Source organism: Dermacentor albipictus, chromosome 7 (assembly GCF_038994185.2).
Source record: "Dermacentor albipictus isolate Rhodes 1998 colony chromosome 7, USDA_Dalb.pri_finalv2, whole genome shotgun sequence".
In the NCBI taxonomy this organism is placed as follows: Eukaryota; Metazoa; Arthropoda; class Arachnida; order Ixodida; family Ixodidae; genus Dermacentor; species Dermacentor albipictus.
In genome coordinates, this window is record NC_091827.1 from 134,151,639 (window position 1) to 134,178,808 (window position 27,170).

General features: G+C 44.8%; 1 protein-coding gene and 1 long non-coding RNA gene across 4 annotated transcripts in view; one reads left to right on the forward strand and one right to left on the reverse strand.

The window, feature by feature from the left end:
• LOC135911540 (uncharacterized) overlaps positions 1-14,504 on the reverse strand; it is a 302,235-nt gene extending 287,731 nt beyond the window's left edge. Inside the window, exon 1 of the long non-coding RNA XR_011507608.1 lies at positions 14,305-14,504. This is a non-coding gene — a long non-coding RNA (uncharacterized lncRNA). The remainder of the gene's footprint in view (positions 1-14,304) is intronic.
• The window catches only part of LOC135911538 (chymotrypsinogen B-like), a 799,265-nt gene that overhangs the window by 491,441 nt on the left and 280,654 nt on the right, over positions 1-27,170 (forward strand). For all 3 annotated transcript variants that reach the window (XM_065443854.1, XM_065443855.1, XM_065443853.1), the window contains one exon: positions 21,305-21,443. In XM_065443854.1, coding sequence (XP_065299926.1) covers positions 21,305-21,443 — 139 coding nt within the window. The remainder of the gene's footprint in view (positions 1-21,304; positions 21,444-27,170) is intronic.

Consider the following 27,170-nt stretch of genomic DNA (forward strand, 5'->3'; position numbering starts at 1 on the left):
AAAGTGGGCTTTTTTGCAATGACAAACTTATTCCAAACTTTACTTACATACAGGCAAGAAAAAAAATTACAGACAGAAATATTGTTCTTTAATTTGTTCACCTGCCACTGGGGCTATAGCATTCTGCTGCTAACACAAGGCAAGGGATTGATATGCCAGCCATGGAAGTCATATGTGAGAAAAAGAGCTCTTGCACTTAGATTTAGTTCATCACCTTTTATTGAACCCTTACGCTTCAAAATACTACTGCGTAGGGGAGCATGCTTATGCAATATCTAACACCGATAGAAGGCAAAGGGCAGAATTGTAAAACAACCATCTTTCGTGATAATTCGAGTGTGTAAATATTCATTGCATCAATATGTATTGTTCAACAGCACTGCACAAATAAGCATGATCTGGTATAGCAAGTACTGTGTCAGGAAGCTGGTTCTACAGATGTATAAATGTCAAGGCATGAATGCTCATACTACGTCGCACACATAGCACAAAGAAAACCTTTTTCAAGAGTTGTCCCTTCTGGCAGTTATAAGTGGGCCATAAGCAGCAGAAACTTTATCGCCGGACATTGTGTAATACCGCTTATGAAAGAATGAAGAGAGTGAAGAGGCTTTTAACAGCAGTACCTTATGCTGCTCTAATAAGAGGAACGATGAGTAAAAACATTTCTGGTAGAGCACTTAAACAGTAACTTTCTGAGACAGAAAATTCCAGGTCAGAGTTGGGGGTACATTTGGCCCACACACACCAACAACATGGGCATACTACAAAAAACACTACAGCCTATGGCGTATTACAGTCTATGTGAAAGCTATCTTATACAGAAATCAAGAATGATGCAACAAGCCCTCGACAACACTGCAGACTTTCTTGGCCAGTCTGGTCTCTCGCATTCTGATAAGTCAGCTCATATCGACGTCGGAAAAAAAGAAAGACTGGAATCAAGAACTACCCCAGATTGCACATTGTGATCCACATAGCTGGACAAATATGCCCGCAAGTCAACGTCCACAAATCCTCAGCAAGTGTAAGCCCATGACGGCAGAGCCAGCACGTGGGTGAAACTATTATGCAATGCCTGGACGCAACTTCCACACCTGGTGAAAAGAATAATCTCGAAATAATGGTGTGGACAAGTGGATACTACAGAAAATCGCAGATGCTGTGCTTGTGTCCAAGGTATGGTACGGTATGAATTACCTGCAGCACACAAAAAAGACAATTAATCGAATACAGGCATCGGGCAGTAATAACAGGTATTTCCAACTGTACCATGCTTGAAGACCTCTATGAGAAAGAGCTAACGAACAAGCACCTAGACAGAGTAGAATTGCTGCCTGCAGCACAAATTCTTTGTCTCAAGAGCTCAGAACCTCGTACCAAGATACTATGCCAGCTAGCATATGAGATGCAAAGACGACTACCCCTCCCTTCAGAAATAAAACAGGCCCATACCGTGGAATATGGGGGTAAACAATTAGGCCAGGAGGCTATATGCAACTGCCAAACACACAGAGGAGGTTGCTAATCATAAAGATGCAAGCAAACATAAGGCACATATAGCACACTGATCTGGCAATAGCAGTGTAACAGTAGTATGACACTACATAAAACTAAACCCCATATAAGTGAGTACCATTCCAGGTCATCCTACACCTAGAAAAGCTGAACTGAAAGCAATCAAAGCAGCACTTGTAGTGCAGATTACACCCTGCACAACACCCTGCATGGATTCACCAGAAACTGTCTGGGCCTGCACATCACACAAGATTGTCAGGAAAATCAGGAGACTGACACGCGACTTGCAAGCACATGGCCAGAAATTAAATTACAGGATACATGGCCATGCAAATATTCCAGGACCCAAGCGGGCTTATAAGCCTGACATAACAACTGAAAGCTAGATGAGTTTGTGTGTATTCATTGTTAACTAAAGTGCAACAGATAGACAACAGACAAGAACGAAGCGCTCTGTGTGTTCACTTCGTTCCTGTCCATTGCATTTCTGTTGCACTATAGTTATTGAATTCATAAGGCTGCACAGGAGAAGAATGATACCTCTGCCCAAGGGCCCGATCTCGCATCCAAATCCACACGTGTGCACACACACGCACACAAATGTTGCAAGAGTGCATAGCATGAAGCAGTATGAACAGGATGACACTAGATATTGAAGAGGACTAACTTTAGACTGAGGTTCATTTGTAAAAATGTGGCAAGTTATACAAATTGCCAGAAAAAAAAAGGACGATGAGCAAAACGAGAACAAGGTGAAAGCAGGAGCCAACGTCTCGACTAGTGGACTTGTCTTCTTCAAGGTCCACGTTTGGAAACATTGGCTCCTACTTTCACCTTGTTCTCATGTTGCGCATCGTCTTGAATTTCCATCTCCTGCCTTCCCCGAGTTTTCCCCAGAAAAAGAAAGACATCTTTGAAAGATAGATAAAAATTGGTGCTTGATGCAGCCAAACATAAATAAAAATGCTACAGAAAGAAAATAGAGACAAATTCCAAGTGCAGGAAAAAATCATTACAATTGCCAATCCTGTATGCCAGCACCTTTCAAGAAACACTGTTGTTATTCCAATAGACAGACTGACAGCTTGCTTATGCAAGCACATTCTTCCAGTTCCATGCCATTGGGAAAAAAATGAGTTTCCTGGAAGCTAGCCACATGCACACTTGGTGATCACAATGTTTTTTTTCCCTGAACTTGTATATCTATATGTACTTTCTCCCTTTCCTGCTTTTATGTTTGGTTTCATGAAGCACTAGCCTTTATCAGGTTTTATTGTTGTACTACGTTGTGGTAACCTTTATAGGTCATTGCATTTTCACAATAAACCTTTTAATTAGAAGTTAGCATAACCTGTTCTTACTGCTTCACACTGTACGTTCTTGCTACATTGGCCAAATAAAAGATTTTATAAGGTATCATGAGGGCCATTAAAGTGACTTGCTGCAGTCTAAAAAAAACGAATAGCCTGGCTGCAAATGGCACCACAGAACACATAGGAGAAACAAGAAAACCGAGATGATCTAACAATCAAAAGTTTAATGTACACACCGAGTTAATGCTCGCTGACAAGCAATAGACTGAACATACACAAAAAGGAGAAGCAAAAATTCATGTGCGTTTCCTGACAGGAAATGCATCCATTTCTAACGGAGGCCATGATGACAAGATTAACGCAGCATTTTTAGATCTACAGCTTTCGTAATTTGTCTAGGCAGCCGATCTGCACAGAATGCTAGCTTCTTCCTCTACAATGCACGCTCAGATGTGGAGAGTGCATTGTAGAGGAAGAAGCTAGCATTCTGTGGAGATCGGCTGCCTAGATAAATTATGGATGCTGTACATGCAAATACACTGGGAGAATCTTGTGTCAGCATGGTCGCTGTTACACTTTCAGAGATGGATGCATTTCCTGTTGGGATCTGTATGGACACACACCAGATCTTGCTTCTGCTTTTTTGTGCAAATTTGATTTATTGCTTGTCGAACAGCATTTACTCGGCATGTTCAATAAACTTTCATTTGTTAATACACCTCATGATTGTCTTGGTCTCTAGCAGAAAGGTGTTCATTCTTTTCACAGTGAAGCTGTGTGTGCCTAGGCGAAACACTCGTGGTCCGATCCCAAAAACCCTAGTGTAGGGGTATGAGCCATTGTTTAAGGGGGTGTGAGCCATTGCATCCGTCTTGCATGATGGGCAGAGACATTTCGTGTTGGGTAGACATAGAAATGCTCATGCATTTCAAACACACATTTATCTGCGTGTTATTGCAGGGAAGGGACACAAAGAGGGATGGGGTTAAGACAAGATCATGATGTCATTATTATCTCGCAGCGAAGGTGTGGTGCGCCATTGGCTAGACCGATAGTGACGTCATTTCTCTCTAGCAGCAGAGTGCGTGTGCAGCAGTCTCTCTCCGACTTCCCAAGGGGTTCGAAAATGTGTCCCTGTATTCAATTAAATGAAATGTGCAGCCCCGGTGTGTCAGTTCGTAACTACACTGCATAACTGAGTCATAAACATTATGATTAACGCATTACAAAACACAAGTGCGCAACATAATCCAGAAAGACTTTGATGGACCCGCTGGATTAACACAATGAACCACTCATTGCACTTTCCATAATGGTGATCTTGCAAAGTGCAATGTGTGGCATTCCAAACAAGCAATGTGATAAACCGAAGCCAAACATGTGCATAACCTCATTAAGAAACACAGACATAACCAATAATATAGAAAGACTTGAATTAACCATTGGAATTAACCCAGTGATAAACACCAGGGCTGCACATTTCAGCTTTGCTGGTTTACCGTCTGTACAGGGTGCATGGGCAGTAACTTTATCTGTTATTGTTTGTTAAGTATTGTATAATGTTGTGCCAGTAAAACACGTTCGGCTAGTTGGTGCAATGTATTGGTACTGCTTTTTTGCTGGTTTTTTTCTTAACCCATTAGGGACCGGTTTCTTTCTTTTCTTGCTATCTTGAAATAAATCTAATATATTAACTTACCTTTATACGGATAATTCACATGCAAAAAGTTATTACTCTTGCCTAATTAGTTTTTGGAATATAGCCCGTGACCGTATGGTCACACTGTGCCCTTACGCTACAGCAAAATACGCGAAGTAAAAAACATTTATTTTAAGCCATGAAACATCACAAAAAACTTGCATAGCGAATAGTCGAGCACTCATTTAGTGTGATATGGTTTAAATCATGGAATACACATGCCGTGGTCATACTTTGTGCATTGTGTGTGCACTGCGCTGTTGCAATTATCTCATGCACACCTCCACCTCTTGTCATTAGGTATTGGTGCAACAAAGTGGGCCACTTGGTCATACCGCGAACCGGTCAGGACATCACCAGCCCTTGGGATTCTGCGTTGACCAGGTCCTCTATGCTTATTGTCCCATCGCATCAGGTAGCTTTGTGCAATTTGCCCGCGGAATTCCACCTGCGTGACGTTGAACCCTGTGCTACGAGTTAGCGCCCAAGCGTTCGTGATGGATACATCACAAAGTCAAGGGAAAATCGGCAACCACCACTTTTTGCCACGGATTACAATCCTGTGGGCGCCTACATTTGCATCCATCTGGTCCATACCTCCCATAAAACTTGTACTGAGCAACAGTGTTTTTTGCGGGCCACCTTCATTTGCTTGTTCTGAACACTAGAGTAGCTGTCTGCAGATGACATTGGCTTTACGTCTTGAATGGTGCTTACGATCGTTACTACAGAAGTGTCCATCCAGCGGACAACAATTATCCCATTGTCGATAAGCACGGACTCTTCGTGGCCGAGAGGTTGGCGCTTGACGAACTGTGGTCGAGCGATAGGGCACTCTTTGGGGACACGGTTCTGCTTCACTGTGCCCGTGCCTTCGTAGCCCTGTGCCTTGAAATGCCTGAGTAGCGTTATGCCTGTGAATAAATGATCAAAATAGAAAAAGAAAGGAAGGTCGTGCGTCTCTGCTGCGAGTTCATCGACCATTTGAAAAAGTGGCGCCGCTGCTTTTCCGAAGTCCTTTTCATATTTTTCAGATGTTCTGGGATCCCCTGCTTGCCTTGATACACTTTGAATTTTACAAGATATCCGTTCTTGGCATTTGGGCACTATACTTTATACCCGAAGCGGATAGGCTTTCGCGTATGAACTGTTTACAGCCATGGCGACCATAAAACTCAATTATACTTTCGTCATACCTCAGGTGACGCACAGGTTGAAAGTGCTCCAGAAACCTTGCTTTCAATAGTGCCATCAATGGACGCAACTTTGCCAACTTGTCACTAAGCGTTAGGCTTGCATTTCGCACAGTGCAGAAATCGCATTATCCGTACGAAACGATTTCTTCTCATAGCATTGTAGGCCGTCGTGTTGCGCATATCCAAGCCGCTGTCCTTATAACATTTCTTCCCCTGGCAAGCGGTTATAGCCGGACAAATCGAACACTCCAAGAAAACCTAATCTTCTTTGGTAACCTCCGGATCGGGCATATTGAAAAATAACGCATACTTTCTTGTTTGTTCGACTAGAAGCTCCACGACGGCTTCGTCAAAAAAGATTTCGAACAATTCAACAGGTGAAATGACCCTGTAGGCAGCAAAGTTTGAGTAGGGAAATATACCAAGGCTTTTCTGGAGATCACCGTTCGTCCACTTAGAAGCAGTGGATAATTTCGCAGGAATGGGCGCATCAACTACAGCAGAAGAAACCTCCCATGTTCCGTCACCTTGCCTGCCGGGGTCGTCATCGTCCGAGTCGGATCCACCAATGCGACGCCCGTCAGAGAAAACAGATTGAGCGCTGGCTCATAGCTTCCGCCCGATTAGATTGTCAATGAGCCCGCCTGAGGTTTCATCAGCCGACTCTTCATCCGAATAGGTGCTACCCTCTTGCGGGTCGATATAAATCACTGACTCGTCGTCATCGTCTTCTTCGAGTATCTTCGTCATTTATTCCAACATCAACCTATTCAGACCCTTCAGAACGCAAGCAACCTGTCAGACCTTGTACATAGGCTAGACGACAGCGAGGACAGGGCCCGTCGTTCTAATCTTGTATTCTTTGTTGTGAAGGACGCTGACCGCGAAACCTGGGCCGCATCGGAGAATCTCGTAATATACATTTGCAAATCTGAACTAAAACTCACAATCCAGCCTACGGACATTGAACGGGCCCACCGGCTTGGTACATTTAATGCTGAAAAGAACACGCCTATCATTGTCAAGTTCGCACACTTCAAAACCAAGGAACTGGTTCTTTCTAACGCAAAACTCTTTAAGGGTACAATTCACAGCGTATCCGAAGACTACTCCCGTAACACTCGTATTGCCCGTAAAAACCTCATAGATTACGCTAAAAGCCATAAAAAAAGTTCACCCTTCGACATGACAGGATGGTTATTGGCACCACCACGTACACGTTCGTTCACACATCGCAATCAGTGTTACCTCGGACGCCATAGCTATCAGCCAAACATGCCCAAAAAACATTCCGAACTCGCTATCAGTTTTTTACACTAACCTTAGAAGCCTCCTGCCTAAACGCGATGCTCTATCTAGCCTAATCAACACCACAGAAAGCAATGTAGTCGTACTAACAGAAACATGGCTAAACGAGAACATAACGGATAACGAAGTACAGACCGCATTCCACAACTGTGATGTCTTCCGCTGCGACCGCATCGGTAAACGAGGCGGTGGCGTTCTAATAGCAACACACTACAGCCTGAAATTTCATGTTATGCCGATTAACTCTCCCATCGAAATATTATTCATCTGTTCTAAAGCCTCATTTCCACCGACAGTAATCTGTGCTTGCTATCGTGCCCCAGACAGTGATGCTTCGTTTATACCTTCTTTCCACAACACCCTTCATATAACTTCGGAACTTCCACACGCTTGTCTCTTTGTCCTAGGTGACTTCAACTTTCCCGAAAAAATTGGCAGAACCCAACTGACACGACTAATTCTTGTGCGCGCGATTTCTTGAATACGTGCCACACTTTTGGTCTGACCCAACTGGTCACCAGCCCAACAAGGCAAAATGCTCAATCATCGAACATATTAGATCTAATACTAACATCACATGCAGAAAAGTTGATATCGCTCATGAATCTGCCGGGAATCAGTGACCACTCAGTAATACACGCTACGTTTCTCAACCACCTACTGCACCCCCAAAAAATAACTAAAACTATCACACTTTATGACAAAGGAGACTATGAAAGCATCAACAGTGAACTTGATGCATTCCGAACCTGGTTTCTAACCGATTTTCATGACCGCACTCCTGAAACTAATTGGCTACTGTTCAAAAACAAAATGCACGCTCTAATTGAAAAATTTATACCTACCATCACCGTAACTGAGCGCCATGAATCACCTTGGTTCAATTCCGTGCTAAGACGCATGAATAACAAAAAGAAAAGACTTTTCCGAAGTGCCGAAAAAACCAATAAACCCGCCACGTGGCAAAATTATTACGAAGCAGAAAAATCCTATAACCTACAAGTATACAAGACTAGACACTCATTTTTTTCTTCTACTCTACCCGACATGATTCGTACAAACCCACGTCAATTCTGGAAATGCATAAATGCATCAATCCTAACCCCATCAGAAACATAACACTGTGTGACGATGATAATTGACCAAATGAAGATCATGACGTTGCGGAAGTTTTGAATTTATCATTCAGCTCAGTTTTCACCCACGAACCAGATAACGAATTACCTGATTTCCCTTCCTTTAACTTTCCTCCTATGCCGGGCTTCAGCTTCGAACCTGATGGCATTGTCAAAATAATCGACTCTTTGAAATTAACCGCCTCAGCTGGTGTCGACAAAGTTAATACTAAAGTGTTAAAAAATACAAAACATGCAACTAGCACCATACTGTCTCATATAATTCAGCAATCGCTTTCATCAGCCATTATACCTCATGAATAGAAAATAGGCAAGGCTACCCCAGTCCCCAAAAAAGGGCCTTCATCATCAGAGTCCCCAAAAAGGGCCTTCATCATCAAAGCGCCATAATTATCGACCGATATCTATCACATGTATCACTTCTAAACTAATAAAACAAATAATTTTCTCTCAAATTATAAAATTTCTAGTATCCGTCAACTTCTTCCACCCTAACCAGCATGGATTTTTAAAAGGTTTGTCTTGCGAAACACAGTTAGCCCTCTTTATTAACGACCTTACCTCTAACATTGACCTTAACATTCCTATTGACACCCTCTTCCTCGATTTTGAAAAAGCTTTTGACAAAGTTCCTCACAAACGACTATTCCTAAAACTTTCTCGTCTCAATCTTAACGAACATGTTTTTAATTGGATATGCAGCTTTCTCACTAATCGGCAGCAGTTTGTCTTTGCTAATAAATGTTCATCTTCTTAGTCCTCTGTTATATCTGGGGTACCTCAGGGCACCGTCTTGGGCCCCCTTCTCTTTCTCATATATATTAATTATTCGCCTGCTAACATATGTTCTAACATCCGCATATTCGCTGATGACTGCGTTATCTACCGGCCTATTACAAATACCGATGACATTTTGTTTCTTCAGTCTGACATTCAGCACGTACTAACCTGGTGTAATTCATGGCTAATATCCTTAAATGTGAAAAAAACATCTCTGCTATCATTCCACCGACGTCACTCACAACCATCTTCAAAATACCTAATTGGGAATGCAGAAATCGCTTCAGTATCAACTTACAAGTATTCAGGCGTCCATTTGACATCTGATCAAAATTGGTCTTTTCATATTTCACAGATTACTAACGAGGCAAATCGCGTCCTTGGTTACTTTCGACGAACCCTGCGACTAGCACCCCCATCAGTGAAATCCCTTGCTTACTTAACACTTATCCGCCCCAAATTAGAGTATGCATGCGCGATCTGGGACCCTCATCAAAATAACCTTTCCATTACTCTTGAATCTGTACAAAATCGCTCAGCTTGTTTCATTTTCTCCGCCTATTCCTATCATGTAAGTGTAACTGAACTAAAACGTAATGCTCATCTCACAACTTTAGCTAACCGCCAAAAAATTTCCAGATTGTGTCTGTTTCATAAATTCTTTTATCATCCATCTCTGAACTTCATTATCAGCCCCGGCCATCGCATTTCAAGTCGCACAAACCACGGGAAGGCCGTCTACCCACCCCCTCCTCGCACTTCTGCGCATCTGTCATCATTTTTCGTCCATACAGCAAGGGACTGGAATGACCTGCCAAACGCCATCGTTGATCAGATCGACTCATCGTCATTCAAATCATCCATAGAAGAAATGTACTGCTGAAATTCCACCCCCTCATGTAATACCCTTTCAATGGGGCCTTTGAGGTACTAATAAATAAGTAAATAAATAAAATAAGAAATAACCACTGTGGGAACGCGCCAGCAGCCGTGCAAGAGATGAGAATGCAGTTTATAAAAAAAATTAAAAAGTTAGGTAGCCTAAAGTCCCAGCGTGACCATATGGCAACGCGCAAGATAACACGCTCGTTCATGGATAAATCAAACATTAAGCTTTCACAAATGATCATCGAAGGTCACATATTTAAAGAGCAATATGGAGGTAAGGATGTCCGACTATTGCTTAAACAAGTAGTGAAAAAAAAAACATTACCCCTTGGAGTCATGCATGGTGACGCTACTCGCAAAGCAACACTTATTCCCGCCTTTGTGAGGGGCTCCCACAAAACGACTGACACCTGCTGCCACTTGATATCCATAAAGGGAACTCTCATCTGTCTAACGGCACGTCAAAGGCGATTTTGATGCCATTTTGTGAATCTTAATTAATTGAAATCCACTGTGCAGACTAACGTGACCATATGGTCACGCTGGTCTTTAATGGGTTAATGTTGTGCCCTTCTTCCTTTTGTAACAACTTTTTTATTGCCTCTTGCATAATACTCCAACCTTGCAGCCTGCGAGGTATACAATTAAATAAGTACATAAGCACCTCATTCATTTATCTGCATACACCTCCCACCATTCCTTGCTCAACAAACGTCACAGTGTTGATGTCTCGCAGCGTGCATCTACATTAACTGGCATTTGCATTTCGGTATGGTTTGTGAACAGTGTAATGCATAAAGATTACATGACATTAAGGTTGTGACCTATGCGGTGCATAAGCAAACCTTGCAAAAGATGACATGTTGGATTGTTGAAAATAAGACAAATTGTATATATCGCAGTTACTTTAACAGCATTTATTTGACCACTTGACAAAAACTTCACTTCGCATATATTCCAACACGTGCACTAAATCTGCAGTTTTCTATTTTGCTTATTAATGCAGTCGTTACTGCATGGCCACATTGTAGATTTGAAAACAAAGTGAAATAAATTTGTTTGTTGCAATATAACAATATGCTTAGATCACTGCGATTGTAACACGAGAACTTGATACAAACATGCACACTATAGGATGCAGACAAATGCTCAGGACAAACTCTAGAATGTTTGCATCCTGATACTTGTGAAAGTGAACGGTTTCATTCCATGGCTGCCAATGAGAGGGAGAGAGAAAACTTAATTGTGTTCGTGGAACAAAAACGCATTGATAAGCTTAGACATATAGTCATTGCTTAACACTATTGCTTAACACGATAGCTTGCTATCGACATTGAAGCAGCTATTCGACAGCAAGAAAAGGAATCAGTTTTTCCAGCTCTGAACATTGAATTACAGGAAGTGCAAGCAGGCATAAAATTCTGCCAATATAATCTGTTTAGGAATACCAATTTGGAATAAACCTTGAGGCTTGCACTTGTACTTTCTCTGGCTGAGCAATCTAGTTTGAAATGACTCCCATAAGCATGTCGTAACAATGTTGATCTAATACAGGTTGAATGCATGACTAGCTTAAGAAATCTGGATGATTGCTATAAATTACAGTGAAGAAACTATAATATCTAATAACACTAATAATATAATAATAATATTTATTTCCACAAAACAGGCTAACCGTGAGAGGCGTGCGAGGCTGAGCAGAAAGCTGAAAAATTCTACGGCAAGTGCGCCTGCCGTGGGCCTACGATCCCGCATTTTGAATAGCGCGTATTGATATTGTCTTCTTGTTAGAAGTTCCGAGTATACTACCAGTGCGAGACACGGGACAACAAAGTGGACGAGAAGCGTGTCTTTTAGAATGCTATGTTACAACGTACAGGTTTCTACAAAAGTGACGGTAACTGCTCGAAACATTTGATGCGTCGGCTTTTGCGCCTTTAGAAATATTGAGAGGGGGCTCCCATATATATATTCGCAGCGCAAGCACGGCGATGGACGAACCAGGCAAGCGCTAAGGTTGAATTTCAAAACACAATTTTCATTCCACGTCGTAATCACACAGATCGTTAGAGGCTTCGTTCAGAGGCACACGCGGGCGTTCGGGTTGGTGCTTGTTGTTACGTTTGGCGTAAGAATATGGCTAGGAGCAGGCGCCACATATGCGCAATGACGGGCAATATACAGGCATCATTTCTCCAGAAGCTGACGCAGAGCATGGGTAGCGCGAGGATCTTGTTGGGCTTACACGACAACTTCGTGGCAGCCGAATTCCGAATACTGCATATACGGTGAGGGTAGCTATATGAACTTGTCGATAGGTCATCTTGTAGATTGTTGTAGCGCAGGCAGAACGAAACGGCCATAGAAGGTAGATAAGACAACACACAGCGCTGAACCATAGAATAAATAATCGCTGAACCACCCGCGAACAGCTGTTTACGTGCGCGATGTCACACTGAACTACAGAAACCGCCGTCGCGCACCCCAAGACAAATCTTAACTAACGTTTTTAAATTAGTAAACGTACATATTATTTGCTTCTACTCAAGAGAAGTCAATAATATTATAGAGTAAACGTTTTATTCACTACAATAAAAGAATTATGCAGCGTGTGCCACGAAACCTGGCAGTAAGCAACCCTGGGCGTCGCACCAGTCGCATTGTTGAAATCGCAATCATGTGAAATGAGCCCTCTAAAAATCGCATTGCGACGCGTGCGACAGCACCGATTTTCGTCGTTGCAGTCACAGCATGTGTCTGGTTTCCCTCCCATGAAGATGAGCTGTCCAGCTGGGACATTTTCTAAGAGCGGCTTCGCGACCTATTTGGCAACTTGTCAAGTCGCCAACAGGCTGCGTGAAAAGAGCTCGCCACCCTTGTACTGTCGTCGACCGAATCGTATGTGTCCTACATACAGGAAGTGCTCACGCTTTGCAGAAAGTCTACGAGGACATGGCCGAGGTTGACAAGGTAGGCCATGCCCTAAAGTAATTACGGACGACTCCTTCAATTTGCTCGTCTATAAGGACGTTTCTACGGTCGACGCCATCGTCAACGAATGCTACCCCTTCGAGGTAGCCAAAAGCCACCGCTTCCTCCCACAATGTTCCCGGCTCCCAAACACCCTTACCACGTCCTCTTGCTCCGCTCTTACCGCCACACGACCACTTCAAGAAAAAAAATGGCTGTGGCTTAGGTAAGGTTAAGCCCATGATGCGAAGCATACTAGCCTTTATTTTAGTTGTTGAACCACTGTTTAGCCTGGTGAACGGCTGTTGCTTGGCTATATTTGGTTCGGCTAGACGAAGAAACAAATGCGTTACTCTGCTTCGCCTTCAAGAGTGGAACGCGACAGCGTTCCCGTCGACCCGCCAAGGGGTGTAAGACAATGAGCTACGGCGCAGCGACTACGCGCCCCGCATTGGACGCGGTGAGCGTCGAGCAACGCAGCGTTCGGCGCGGCAACGAAATGTGCGCCTGAGCAAGCGACGCACGCCTGAGCCTTAGAAACAGCTCGTTTCTAAGGCAACACCGCATTCGCTAGAGGCGCTTTTGTACCGCTTTGAAGCATCGTATACTCGTGGCTCAGTGGTAGCGTCTCCGTCTCACACTCCGGAGACCCTGGTTCGATTCCCACCCAGCCCATCTTGCAAGAGTTGAGCCAAAGCCACTTCTCCTCTGTCGTGACGTCACGGTGTCACGTGGTATTGAAGGCGACACCGCCGCGCCTGAGGAGCTGGGTTGAGCTCTCGTAATATGCTTAGCATAAAAGTCACACGTATCGTTCGTTATGAGATTGAAGCGGCGAGTCCGGCCTGCCTTCATCCACGACCCCCTGACTGTACCTTTGACCAAGCGGCCCCCACTATTTCAGTTATTCAAGCCGTTGTGCGGCTAGAAATTGCAAACCTTGGCATCCCTAACGGCTGCTGTGTTTCCCGACCTGATTAGGTGCCCATTCCCATATCCACAACCTGTAGAGACCCTTATTTCGCTCCCAAATTGCAAAATTCTGCTGAATAGCGAAACCCAGATGACAAACCGATCTGCTTCCGCTGCCACCGCGACCGCGTTGGTCATGTATCCCGCCACTGCCGCACCACCTCGATGCCACCGTACCCGAGCTCATTCCCTGCTCCTCGCCCATACGCCGACACTCGGCGTTATTCACGTTGCCGTCTGTACCCAACTTCTGATGCCCCTGACAGCCGCTCCTCCATGCGATCGCCGTCACCTCAACGCCATCGCTCCCCATCGCCCCAGCCTCGCCGCTTTTTCTCGCCAGACCGACGGACCGAAAACTAGGCCACGCAGTTCTTGGAGGTAGGGCTGCATCACGTTCGTCCTGTGCAAATCCGCCATTGACGCTCCTCACCAACACGAACCTAATTGAAGTAGACGCTGATGGTTTTCCGGTCACGGCATTAATTGATACTGGAGCGCAAGTATCCATAATGAGCACTTACCTATGTCGTCGCCTCAAGAAAGTTCTAACGCCTGCCATCAGTCGAGCCGTACGCGTCGCCAATGGCACCACTGTTGCTTTCAGGAGTGTGCACTGCTCGCATAGGAAATGCTGGCCGCCAGGTTCCAGTCCTGTTCACCGTATTGACCAGTTGCCCTCTTGACCTAATCTTCGGGCTCGACTTCTTGACGACGCATTCTGCCCTCATCGACTGTGCCACCGGTACGCTGTGCCTAGAGCTTCCTCTTCTTCCAAATGTTCACACCGAACAACCGAAGATGCTCCACACTACAGAGTGTGTTCGCTTACCTCCAAAAGCCCTAACCTTCGTTGAATTAGCCTCTACGGCAACCATGCCTGATGGCGACTTTGCCCTCGCACCCATTCGTGATGTCCTCCTGGCGCGCGACATCTCTGTGCCACACTCTGTCGTAACCCATGCCGCTCATATGATGTGTCTTCCCGCTGTCAATTTTGGCTTGACGAAGCAAGTGTTACCTGAAGGCATAGCATTTTCCACGCTCCGGTCAGTGACAGACGACCACGTCACTACTTCTGCAGCTGACGTGTCTCCAGATCCTTCTGATTACCTACAGGATGCCTTGAATCTCAACTGCCCATTAGGTCACCTGGTCGCTCCGGACCTCGCACCTGACCAAGCAGCCGCGCTCTATCGCCTTTTGCTTTCCTACCGCGATATATTTGATACTGAAAATCGACCGCTTGGTCAGACGTCCCTTGTTAAGCATCGCTGGTGATGCTGTTCCCATTTACCGCCAACCGTATCACGCGTCCACGGCAGAGTAACAAGTTATTCAGCAGGAAGTCGACAAGTTGCTGGCTAGAGACATTGTTGAGCGCTCGTTGAGTCCTAGGGCATCGCCGATCGTGATCGTCTAAAAGAAAGACGGCATGTGGCGTTTCTGCGTTGATTACAGCCAACTAAACCGAATTACTAAAAGGGACGTTTACCCTTTACCACGAATCGACGACGCTCTTGATTGTCTTCACGGCGCCGAATACTTTTCGTCCATCGACCTTCTATCTGGTTATTGGCAGATTTCCGTCGATGAGCGAGACCAAGAAAAGACCCCTTTCGTCCCTCCAGATGGCCTCTATCAAACCAAGGTTATGCCGTTTTATTTGTGCAAGCCCCCGCCACATTCGAACGGATGATCGACTTTCTGCTTCAATGTTTCAAATGGTCAACTTGCGTCCGTTACCTCGACGACGTCCTTGTATTCTTTCCTACATTTGAGACGCACCTTGAGCGCGTCGCAGCTATCCTTGACATCTTCTGCAAGGCTGGGCTCCAATTAAAATCATCGAAGTGCCACTTCGGGCACCGACAGATCACAGTGCTAGGCCATCTCATCGATACTTTCGCAGTACAACCCGACCCGGAGAAGGTTCGCGTGGTAACGGCTTTTCCTGTGCCTCAGTCTTTTAAAGACGTCCGTAGTTCTGTGGGGCTCTGTTCTTATTTTCGATGGTTCGTGAAAGGTTTCGCAACAATCATCGACAACTCTCTGAACTTCTTATGAAAGACGTGCCTTTTACGTGATGTTCCCCTCTCGCTGCCGGATTTCCACGCCTTATCACGATTCTCACTAATCCACCTGTCTTGGCCCACTTTGACCCATCCGAACTCACATAGGTCTGAACCAATGCCAGTGGTTATAGGATTGGCGCCGTCTTATCGCAAAGCCAACACGGACCTGAGTGCGTTATAGCCTACGCTAGCCAGCTCCTTACAACTGCAGAGCGCAACTATTCGATTACCGAGCACGAATGTCTTGCTCTCGTCTGGGCTGTTTCAATGTTCCGCCCATATTTTTATGACAAGCCCTGCTCAGTGATCACAGACCATCATGGGCTTTGTTGGCCTTCGTCGCTCAAGAATCCTGCTGACCGATTCGGTCATTGCGACCTCCGTCTACAAGAATATCCCTACACAGTGACTTACAAGTCCGCACGCAAACACCAGGACACAGATTGCCTCGCTCGCTACCCAGTCGAAGACGCGACCTCGGCGTCTGACACTGACACCGACGCCTGTGTTCTCTCTGTTTTTCCACTGCTCCATGTCGCCAACGAGCAGCGCTGTGACCAGTCCTTGCGTATCATCATTGACCGCCTCGAATCGTCACTCGCTGACAGTTCCCTTCGCTTATTCACACTTCAACATGGTGTACTCTACCGCCACAACGTTCACCCCGACGGCCCTGCATTACTCCTTGTGATCCCTAAACAACTGTGCTCGGCTGTCCTCCACGAACTTCATGACCTCCCCACTGCCGGTCACGTCGGTATGTCACGTACGTACGACCGGATCCACCAACGCTTCTTTTGGCCAGGGCTTGCTCGCTGTGTTCGAAGATACGTAGCTACGTGTGAAAAATGCCAGCGGCGCAAGACACAATCGACGCTCCCTGCTGGGTACCTTCAACCACTCGACATTCCCGCGGAACCATTCTTTCGAGTTGGTTTGGACTTACTTGGCCCTTTTCCTCTTTCTACCTCTGGGAACAGGTGGATCGCAGTGGCCACCGTCTACGCCACGCGCTACACCATCACACGAGCGCTTCGTACAAGCTGCGCCACGGATGTCGCCGATTTTCTTTGACGCGACGTGATTTTATTACATGGAGTTCAGCGACAACTTCAGACAGAGCGTGGCCAGAGGTTCCTATCAAAACTTATCGCGGACATCCTGCACACCTGTGCCAGGAGGCAAGGGCGATCCACGTCATACCATGCGCAAACAAATGGCCTCACGGAGCGTCTCAATCGCACCCTCACAGACATGCTCGTGAAATATGTCTCTTCAGACCACACTGAATGGGACCTCGCTCTACCGTTCGTCACATTTGCTTATAATTGCTCGCACCACGACACAGCTGGTTATTCCCCATTTTTCCTTCTTTTCGGCTGAGAACCAGCACTGCCCCTCGACACAACCCTCCCTGTTCACGCGGCACCGACCAGTGAATACGCACTTGACGCCATCACCCGCTGTGCCCACGCAAGGGAAATTGCCCGTGACCACCTTCTGAAATCCCAAGACAGTCAAAGGCGTTTGTAAGACCTGCGTCACCGAGAGGTGCACTTCCCGCCTGGTTCCTTGGTACTTGTATGGTCTCCGTCGCGTTAGGTCGGCATGTCAGAAAAACTGCTGTCTCGTTACACAGGCCCATACCGAGTGCTTCGTGCCGTGACTCCCGTCACCTACGAGATCACCCCGGATGCCCCATCTGCTTCCCAGTCCAGTGATATCGTGCACGTTACATGACTGAAGGAGTATCACCCTCCCAGTGATGACATTTAGGCGCTCCGGGACGTCGCTTCTGCTGCCGTGGGAGTATGCTACACGCGCGTGGTATTTGCTTGTTTGAACGAGGCGCGGAGGCTCCATCGCTAGAGAAAAGAGGAGCAAGAACGAACTGGACTTGCGCTGTGAATGTAACTGGTGAGCTCTGCAACCACTGTTGTAAATATAACCTCTAAATAGTTTGCTCATCTTACTAACCCGTCCTTCGCGTAACAATAGTATATGGTAGCGAAGCAGCGCACTTACATCTGGCATGTAAACGTACGCATAGAAAGGACACACACATCGCCTGTGTACGTCCTTTCTACGTGTAGGTGTATACGTGTCAGACCTTAATGAGCTGCTTCAATATCATGGCTCACCACCTAGCCCATCGTTATATTTTTTTTGAAGAGTCGTTAGCAATGCTTACTAGAAAGAGAAGCCATACTGAGACACACAATATTCAGGTGCATTTCACACGCCATTGATAAAAGACTGGCGAAGGGGTCTACTCAAACCTGTACGCTTTTTTCGTGGTGAAAAAAGCAGGTAAAGCAATTTGAAGCGTGGTGAACATACAGCAACATATTCATTATCCATGCATACGCTATCGATTAATTTAGAAATAATGTTTAATTGGCTCCCTCCATCTCTCAAAAAAATAATAAACATTGTCCTGTGTGTATATCTGTATTTTGTATATGCGCATGGTGCTTTAAAATTTTAAACAATGGTGAAGTGAGATAATACAGACGAGGCCGGCGCCGCTAGTGTTTCTAATGCACGTGTCCTCGTATTGTCAGGATTTGCAGAAATAAAGCAAAAGTGTGAATTAAAAGCCATGCACGCCCGCGCCAACAACGGTGCAGTAAGCTTTTAGCCCCAGTAAAATGTCAATTGAAAAGGCGGAGGAAAGCCCAAGGAAACCTCAAATAATGCAGGTGACAAAGCTCTGGCTGTGGCACATTAAGTGTGTGCGTGTGGGGGGGAGAGGCTTCGGAATCTACCGCGAGGGCTCAGCCCGCCTCCCGGAAAACTCCGCAGCGGGCTCGCGCCCCGGAGTGCCCCCGTAGTAGCCGCCTATGGCGGTACGCTACGGAAACTCTCAGTGAGAAGTATGGCTGGATCAAGTACAGCCTTTGTAAAGTAAAAATTATTTTTCAAGTGTTAGAGTGTGTGATACGGTTGCTATCAGCTACGCTTCCCAGCGTCGCAACGTAGATATACTTTACAACAGCTTTATATTTTGTGGAAAGCGGACGGGGGCCATGGTAACTGCAATGTGTGACAATTTTTTTGCGCTAATGGTCCAGCTAGAAGCGTTGCAAATGATTACTGATAGGAAATTATTGAATGGAAGAAAGGAACTTTCCTTTCCTATTTTCAGGCGTCATAACACGTTCCAACTGGGTTTCAGTGATGTCCTCGGTGAACTAAACAAGACATTTTGTTTGTAAATAGCGAAACTCAAGGGTGCGTTATCGGCAATATGTAGTTAAACTTCAAAGACGGGGGACTAATTATGGCATTTGCCCTAAATTACACATTCAAGCGATTCAGAGTTTTATGAATAGATTTTGCGAACAGATAATATATCCCACTGCCTTAGGAGAACTGAGAACTCAACTGATATAAAATCTAGGGGAAATTGGTATGAGGGGATCGAGCAGGGAGGAAGGTAGGACACCATGGTGTTTGTTTTGGCGCAGTAACATGTGTGCTGATGGATAAATACTGGCTTTTTAAAAATTTCCAACAAGTGCTCCAAAGCACTTCTTGTAGGCAAGGTGTGAAACGAAACCGTCATGTGTATATATATATATATGTATATATATATATGTGTATATATATATATATATATATATATATATATATATATATATATATATATATATATATATATATATATATATATATATATACCAGAAAAAAAGCAGTTCTGGGTCCGGGTAAATATTCACAGTGAAGTTGACGCGCGTATGAAGCGGTTTATTGACGTTTCGGCCGGGGTCCGGCCTTCATCAGAATCATCAGAATGATGAAGGCCGGACCCCGGCCGAAACGTCAATAAACCGCTTCATACGCGCGTCTACTTCACTATATATATATATATATATATATATATATATATACACGGACTGCACCTTAACGTATGCTATAGTGAAGAGTATCTTAAACTTTTATGGCAGCTCTTCGAAAGAGACAGCTTCGCTGGGAATAGGGTTGTAATTCTACCAAAGTCGCACATATCTGCTGCCTTTTTTCTTGTGAATATTGCAAGTAATTTGTGTTGATTCTGATTCGCTGCCTATAACCTCGACAATGATATTACGTAATCTAGCGACACATTTAAGGCGTAGGCTTAAACATCAAGCACAATTCTTTGTTTCATTGTTAAACTTGTAGCAAATGCGCATCTTTTATGACCGCTGTACTGCGGCTACTGAGCGGGATCGGGGACCTCTGTGAGGCACTCATTGCTCTTTGTCCATGTATCATCTTGAGATATTACATAGTTGCAAAAATTAAGGGCAAATTCAAATAATTTTTCGGGCCACCGTGGTTCCCCACGTGTGATTGATAAATAGGCCTATGTCAATAAACATAAGTATAACTGACAGACGCATTGGCAGGCTCTTTTACTTATCGTTACTTATTGTAATAATCATTGTAACAAATATATATATAAGGAAGAGAGAGAGGTCAGTTCGTGTGCGGTGTGCCCCACTCGAGAACTAGTTGGTATGCACGTGGACGCTGCCCAGCTAGGAGAACCTGAACCACGCGTCATGGCGCCACCTCTCGAAGCGACGCAAGATGCCCGCCGCGGAACTCACGGATCGCTCTCGTCCAACAGGGCACAGGCAACCCGCTCTCCGCACTAAAAGATCACTGTAAAGTGCATGGTACCCTGTATCTGCCTTTTGAACGTCGCTAGGGGAAATGACATGTAAAACTTCAGCATAATACTAGTTACAGCTTGAGCGATATTCCGAACAAACTTTAGGAAGAATTTGGAAGCAATATTGTTTGAAACTTGTTTGATCAGTAACTAGCGTATGTAATGAGGTCTTCCACGAAGGGTTAGGGGCCAGAGATCACATTTTCTTAAGCTTTTACTGGTTGCCCAGATGACCTCGTTTCCTTCTCGCAGCTTTCCACAATGTTCTCCTTCGGCTTTGCCTTTGGCTCAAGATCACCTGAGGGTCTACGACAACGGGAGCTAAAAGCATTTCACGCTTAACATGCAAGACGCAGTCCAGTCTCTCCTGCAGTGGCATGGAAGCACCTCTCAAGTCTTTTCAATGCATTGTCTTCGGCTTCTTTAAGGTCGTTGAATCAGGCGGAAGAGCTGTAACTATACCGCTTGCCTGATTCACGTAGAACTCTTGTTGTGACGCTGGAGGCCTCAACTTCTTACTTTAAGAAAACGGGATAACATCCTTCATAAGACAACACGCTCCTCCTAACATTGTTGGTACTAAAATAAAGGTAAAATAGCGCTAAACATGCTGCACTGACATAGAACGAAACGAATCAACTGGACAAACAGCACCTGTGCATCCCATGTTATCACAAATAGTCACATGTGTTTTGCTATATTTTAACTCTTTAACGATGCGCAAGCAGCTCCTAATATCTGCACTTTTTGCATTTGTGCTAAATGGTGTTCATTCTTCTTTCGCAGAAAGCAAGACCCAATTGCCAACGTGAAAGTCTACTACGGACTTAAAGGCTTGCAAGGGCCCTTTAGGCGAGTGGCCCGTTTCTTGAGACATCCCATGTTCGACATGTCCACCCTCCGCAACGACATTGCTATCCTAATGGTAACGTAGGAAAATATTTGTTCCTTCATTAGACAGCGAATGTGAGCTCATAAAGAAGTATTATGCGCATGCCACGCGGGGTAAAGCAAATCCTTAGCCTTTAATGAAAACACCCGGGTGCCAAAGTTGACTCCCAAGTAGCCATGTGTGGGAATTCCGGCATTAAGGATGGTGCAATGTTTCATAACTGCAAATTTTTACATTATTTTCAATATTTTTTTTGTTCCATTGTCAGACGTTACATTTTTTTCCAACTCTCTAGCGTCTCTCTAGCGTCTCTCCAACTCTCTAGCGCATAGCGTCTTGCGCTTGCAGCGCCACTATGGCGTCAAGGAAAACTACTATAAATAATAAACAAAATATATCCATTTTATGATAAGGAGAGTAATTTCTACATTTTTGTTCCCGTGTTTAATTACATTTTAGAGGTTAATCTACTAGCAACATGCAATTAGTCACGCTTTGTTTTTAGTAACCAACTTTACGTGCTTCCACCAGACAAAATGAGCCGTGTTAGGCCTACAAGCCATGAATTGACAACCAAATTCAGAATCAGTGACGCCCAATGAAACAACCTTCATAATACACGCTTGTTCAGAGTAAGCGATAACCACAGCCACTTCTCCCAGCTTGCGAACTTCACGCGTTACCATGAATTGAACCCAGTTTGGTGTTAGGTTAGAGGCGTCGCTTCGATGGGTGCCACCATGTTTGTTGACGCTAAACTTTTGGGGCAGCTTTCGAGGCTTCCACTCAGTCAGTAAAATAACATGTCTGACGCAAAACCCAAATGCCATTTGCGTCACGCGCATGTGCAGTGGCTTCGACGTTATTTCTTTTATTCTAAACTCTCTACTTTTGCAGTAAAACTGTCTATGGCTAGGATCCCGGGATTTTTTCGTGGCGTAACGTCGACAGAAAACTATTATCATCAATGGCTCATTGCCCAAAATGCAATGGCTCATACCCACGTAAGGCGGATGCTACAAGCGCTCAGTGAACTAAAGCGAACAGTACATACATTCTCTGGAATCATGCATACAACATACAGAGCAGCATACGCTCCAATAAAGAACAAGCTGAAAACAACTACATACAGGCATCCAAACCACATAAGTTATGATAAGTCCGAAGCACGTAGCGCTTCCCGCGTACGTTTCCCGGTAAAGATTGTGGACAGCAGCTTACGACGTGGGGTGTGACATTCCTACCCTTTCGTATATAAAATAACCAGCCTATCAACTAATTTCAATGTTGTTGCAACACCGCTATGGACGGCCGCGTGTGGCCAAAATTATACTTACTCTCGTTACTACCATTAATCTCAAATAGCATTACTAGCATGACTCTAAAGCCGTAAATCCCCTCAGCCGCTGCAGTGGTGATTTTCAACAGCTTCGCTCGACAGCTATTTTCGTAGGGCCGGGATGGCGAGTTTCTTTAACAAGAGGCCAGACGGGCAGATCCCATTCAATACAGTCTAGGGGAGGAACGTAGTTGAATCAACATTACAGTAGTGCTAATCACGCTCGCATTCTTAACGTTGCCTTCTCTGCGACTAATTCTCGCGGTCTCTTCTTGGTTTTACTTACATTTGGACGCCTTTTGAGAATCGTTACGACGCTCTGGAGACGCGAAAGCACTGCTTTTTGACAAACGGGCCTGATTGCATGGTACTCACATCCTACGTACGCGAAACCCGTGTAGTGTCACCCGACAGGAGCTTGTCTTCTAAAATAAGGACCTTCCTTGTCATTCCTAAATATAATAAACTTTCCTTCGAAGAAGTTTTAGCTTGGCCCCTCCTTTCGGTAAATAAATGGGAAAGGAATTTTTTTTTCTTCAATGGCACCACTGCATCGAAGTTTATGACGTTTGTTACACATAAAAAAACGTTAGAATCTAGTGACTGTGCAGGCACTTACCTAGGGGGTGGGCTCGGGTCACCCCCCCCCTAAATTAGGTGGCATACCCACCCCCTTCCCAACCTACGCCACCAATCCTCACACACATTCCTAAAGCGCCGCCAAATCAATGCTGGGACTTGACCGCTATTCGGTCTTCAAATTGTTGCTGCATTTCACTCCTTTTGGATGACGGTATTTATTAGCATCTCCTGGGGTGCGAAGGCCAGTTTTCTCATCGATTCGGTTCCCGCGGGATTAACTGGAGATGCGTTCAGTTTTCACTATGTGTATTCAACACTCACGCACATGGCTGTTGCTTCGTTAGTTCAACCTCCTTTGTTTATACTGATCCAGGGACCAGGAACGGGATTCGGTTCGTAGTCAGCTGGCCTCTATGCTTGAGGACCGAGTTGCAGCCGGAGAAAACGCCAGTTGAGTTTAACTTTTCCTTTTGCTTCATGATATTTCCTCGAGTGACGGCTCGCCGCCATGCTGGCACATTGTCGGAACCATATACCCGCTATATGAGGTAGATAAAGTGCAAATTAACATAATGCGAAACAGCGTCCATCATCCAACGCGAATAACCCTTAAACCATTATGCAATATGATTGTCGCCCGTTACCTCGTCTGGTTTTTCCCTAATTGTACAGCACTTGTTGTGCAATATTGGCAACGGCAAACAAGATCGCAAGGATTTGATAAATTAAGTGAAGGCAACAGCCAAATTGGAAAGAAAAGCGAAAATGAACAAACTTAACCATTTTTATCACACTATTTATGGACCAACACATTTTTATTTAAAAAGGATGTAGAAAAAACGCTGCCGGAAGTGGAGAACAATTCTGTGTATTTTGAATGACACTTCTACAATTATCAGTCAAGCCGCTTGACGTAGCCACTTCTCTGTTGGGCTTATGTAGGTGTTTTTCTAACCTTCCGCAGTGGGCGCAGTACGTCTAGAACCGTAGCGTCCTGCGCTATACGCGGTTGTATGGCAATGGCGGCCATGCATAATTGCGCAACTTTCCTAATAACCGTACGAGTCTGTTTTGGCACTTCACTTGGTAGATCAGTAAACGAGGGATCCAAAAAAAACTGTGATTGTTCCGCAAATATATTTTTTTTCTATCATTCTTCCAGACCTAATTAAACAAACGTCATTATAGTCACATACAACTTAAAGAAACACTAAAGGCTAACACTAAGTCGACGTGGACTGTTTAAATACCATCCCAGAAACTTTACGACGCTCGTTTCGTGTCAAGAAAAGACTAATCTTATGAGAAAAAAAATCGCATCTGAAGGGTCCGGGCGCCTTCTTTGCAATTCAAGTCTCCGTCCGCCCAATCGGAGAAGTTGCACACGCCATCACCGCCCTTTGCTGCCGTCGGCCAGACAGATAAAGTCAGGGCGGCGGATTCGCTAATGCAGCTGCTTTTTGGCCAAGTGGCATAGACCGTACGGGCATCCCACGACACCACATCGAAGTTGAATTCTCTGCTACTTGCAGCTTCTGGGAGTTTGGCGAGCCAGCAAAACCACTGCAGTACTACGCGATCAGGAAAGCACTGAAACGCGAAAGCGAGGGTGTCGCGGAGTCGAGAAAACGAAAGCGTTCGACTGCCCGAGTCGTTGTCAAGGGTGATTTCATTCACTTCTTTTGTCTCAACATGAAACAGAACGGGACAAGTAGCAGTTTATTTTTTTCCTATAATACAATGCAAGGATGTTTTTTGCAACGAGTGGCTGCGTAGTAGTGACAGAATCGAACTCAGGAGTGCTTTCATCATCGGGCAAGTACTTGAATTTCCCGAGGGAGTCTGTAATCATGTCCTGCATTTACCTCAATTTCTCGATTATTAAGGCTGTTTTCGCGTTAATATTGAGTCCTCAGAGATTCCTGAGCACTAACTTATCACTTTAGCTTGACTTATTATTTGTCTTTAGTGTCCCTTTAGGTCAGCAGTGAAGCCCCGCACACACCCTCATAATCGCCAGCCACTGTTCCTCCGCGAGGCTGCAAATAATTCGTACTTCAAACTGTTCCTCTTACGCAAATAATGCGCTAACCACAAAAACAAAGTTATTAGCGCATAATTTTATACGTTTTCCCTCGCCTATTATAGTGGAATGGAGAAAGCCTATTGAAGCCTGTGAAGTGAAATAAAATGCTTCCATCGCTGCAACTATTTATTGTCAAGTTTCACTGCAGTTGACAAAGGAATTTCTTGAGTAAAACGGGCTCAGCAGTAAAATGAACTGTACCGCAGACTTTTGAAGATTTAATTAATTAGGGAGTTTAATGGGGGGCGAGTGCCAAAACCACGATCTGATTATAAGGCACGCCGTAGTGGGAGACTCCGGAAATTTGAACCACCTGGGGTTCTTTAATTTGCGCCTAAGTCTAAGTAGACGGGTGTTTTCGCATTTCGTCCCCGTCGAAATGCGGCCGCCGGGATTCGATCCCGCGACCTTGTGCTTAGCAGCCCAACACGGCCACTAAGCAACCACGGCGGGTAGACTTTTGAAGAGTGAAATGCTCAGACTCCATACGCTTTGTCCATGTCTGTTGCACACCTCATTGCTTCCATCGATGAAAAGGCTCTTCAAGAGCAGCAGACGCTCCGGAGTTATCAAGTACGACGCCATTTTGAAAAGGATGCGTGACGACGATTTTGTTTTGCTTCTGTGATTAGCTTGCGGTGTAACACAGCTCCGCGCGGCCTGTGCCTTGGTTGCCAACTGCTGTTTTTTTTTTTTTCAAGTTGTATGCTACTATAGAAATCTACTATAGGGGGAGGCCATTGTCCTGCAGTGGACATAAAATAGGCTGATGATGGTGATAGAAATCTTTATTTTACACTTTCGCTTGTTGTTCTTCGCAGTGTTCTTCCTGCGCTTCTTTCCTGCGCGAGTCCATCCGATGTGATTCCCTGTTTGCAAGCAAAAAAGAGGTGTATCTCGCAGGCGTACTACCTGTATTTCATTTCCCTTTTGCGGGTTTACGCGTCTTTATGGAGAATGGCAGGTGTTATTCAAATTTGTGCTAGTAAACGTACCCCCCTTCCTCATTTGCATAGAAAAGTTACCTTGGGTTGGGTCGCCCCCCCCCCCCCCCCGAAAACTATACTGGGTACGTGCCTGTCACTGTGTGAAGGAGATATTTTATGCATACCGTTAGTGCTTCATAAAGGATCGCAAGACTTCAAGGAGGAACTTACTATGTTACAACTAAAATTCTACAATGAAAAGTGATATCAACATAGCGTACACGGAACCTAATACATATAAAGCCTATAATGTTGATGTAGTATACATTGCTGCTACGTTAGCCATTGATTTGTGAATAGGGCTTTGCAAAGCCTTCGTAGACATTCCCAAACATTTATATAGGCAGCAAATACATCTACGGAATTCGTCTGCATTAAATCTGTGATATATGCCGTCTCGTGTTGAGGGGCCAATTTATCAACTTCATGAATGATTTCTCTGCTTCGTAAAATCACTAGAATGTATTTTTTTCCCAAAGGCAGCAAAATTGCATAGGGAAGGAAATTGTCTTTCTTATTACATCTCTTTTTAATGTCGGTTACTAATACCCTGTTATTGAAGGAATATCTGACCAAAATGCTGTGTTCATTTCAGTTCATCGCATTGCCCTTAAATCACCCTGTATCTACCACACACTTCCTGTCTTTAACCGCGCTGATGATTTAGCAATAACAGACGCCCTATGCGATGCCTTTCATTAGTTTGAACTAATAAGTACCACTAGTGATACTAATACGTTGACAAGCTTCTTCGAAAATTTTGTCAA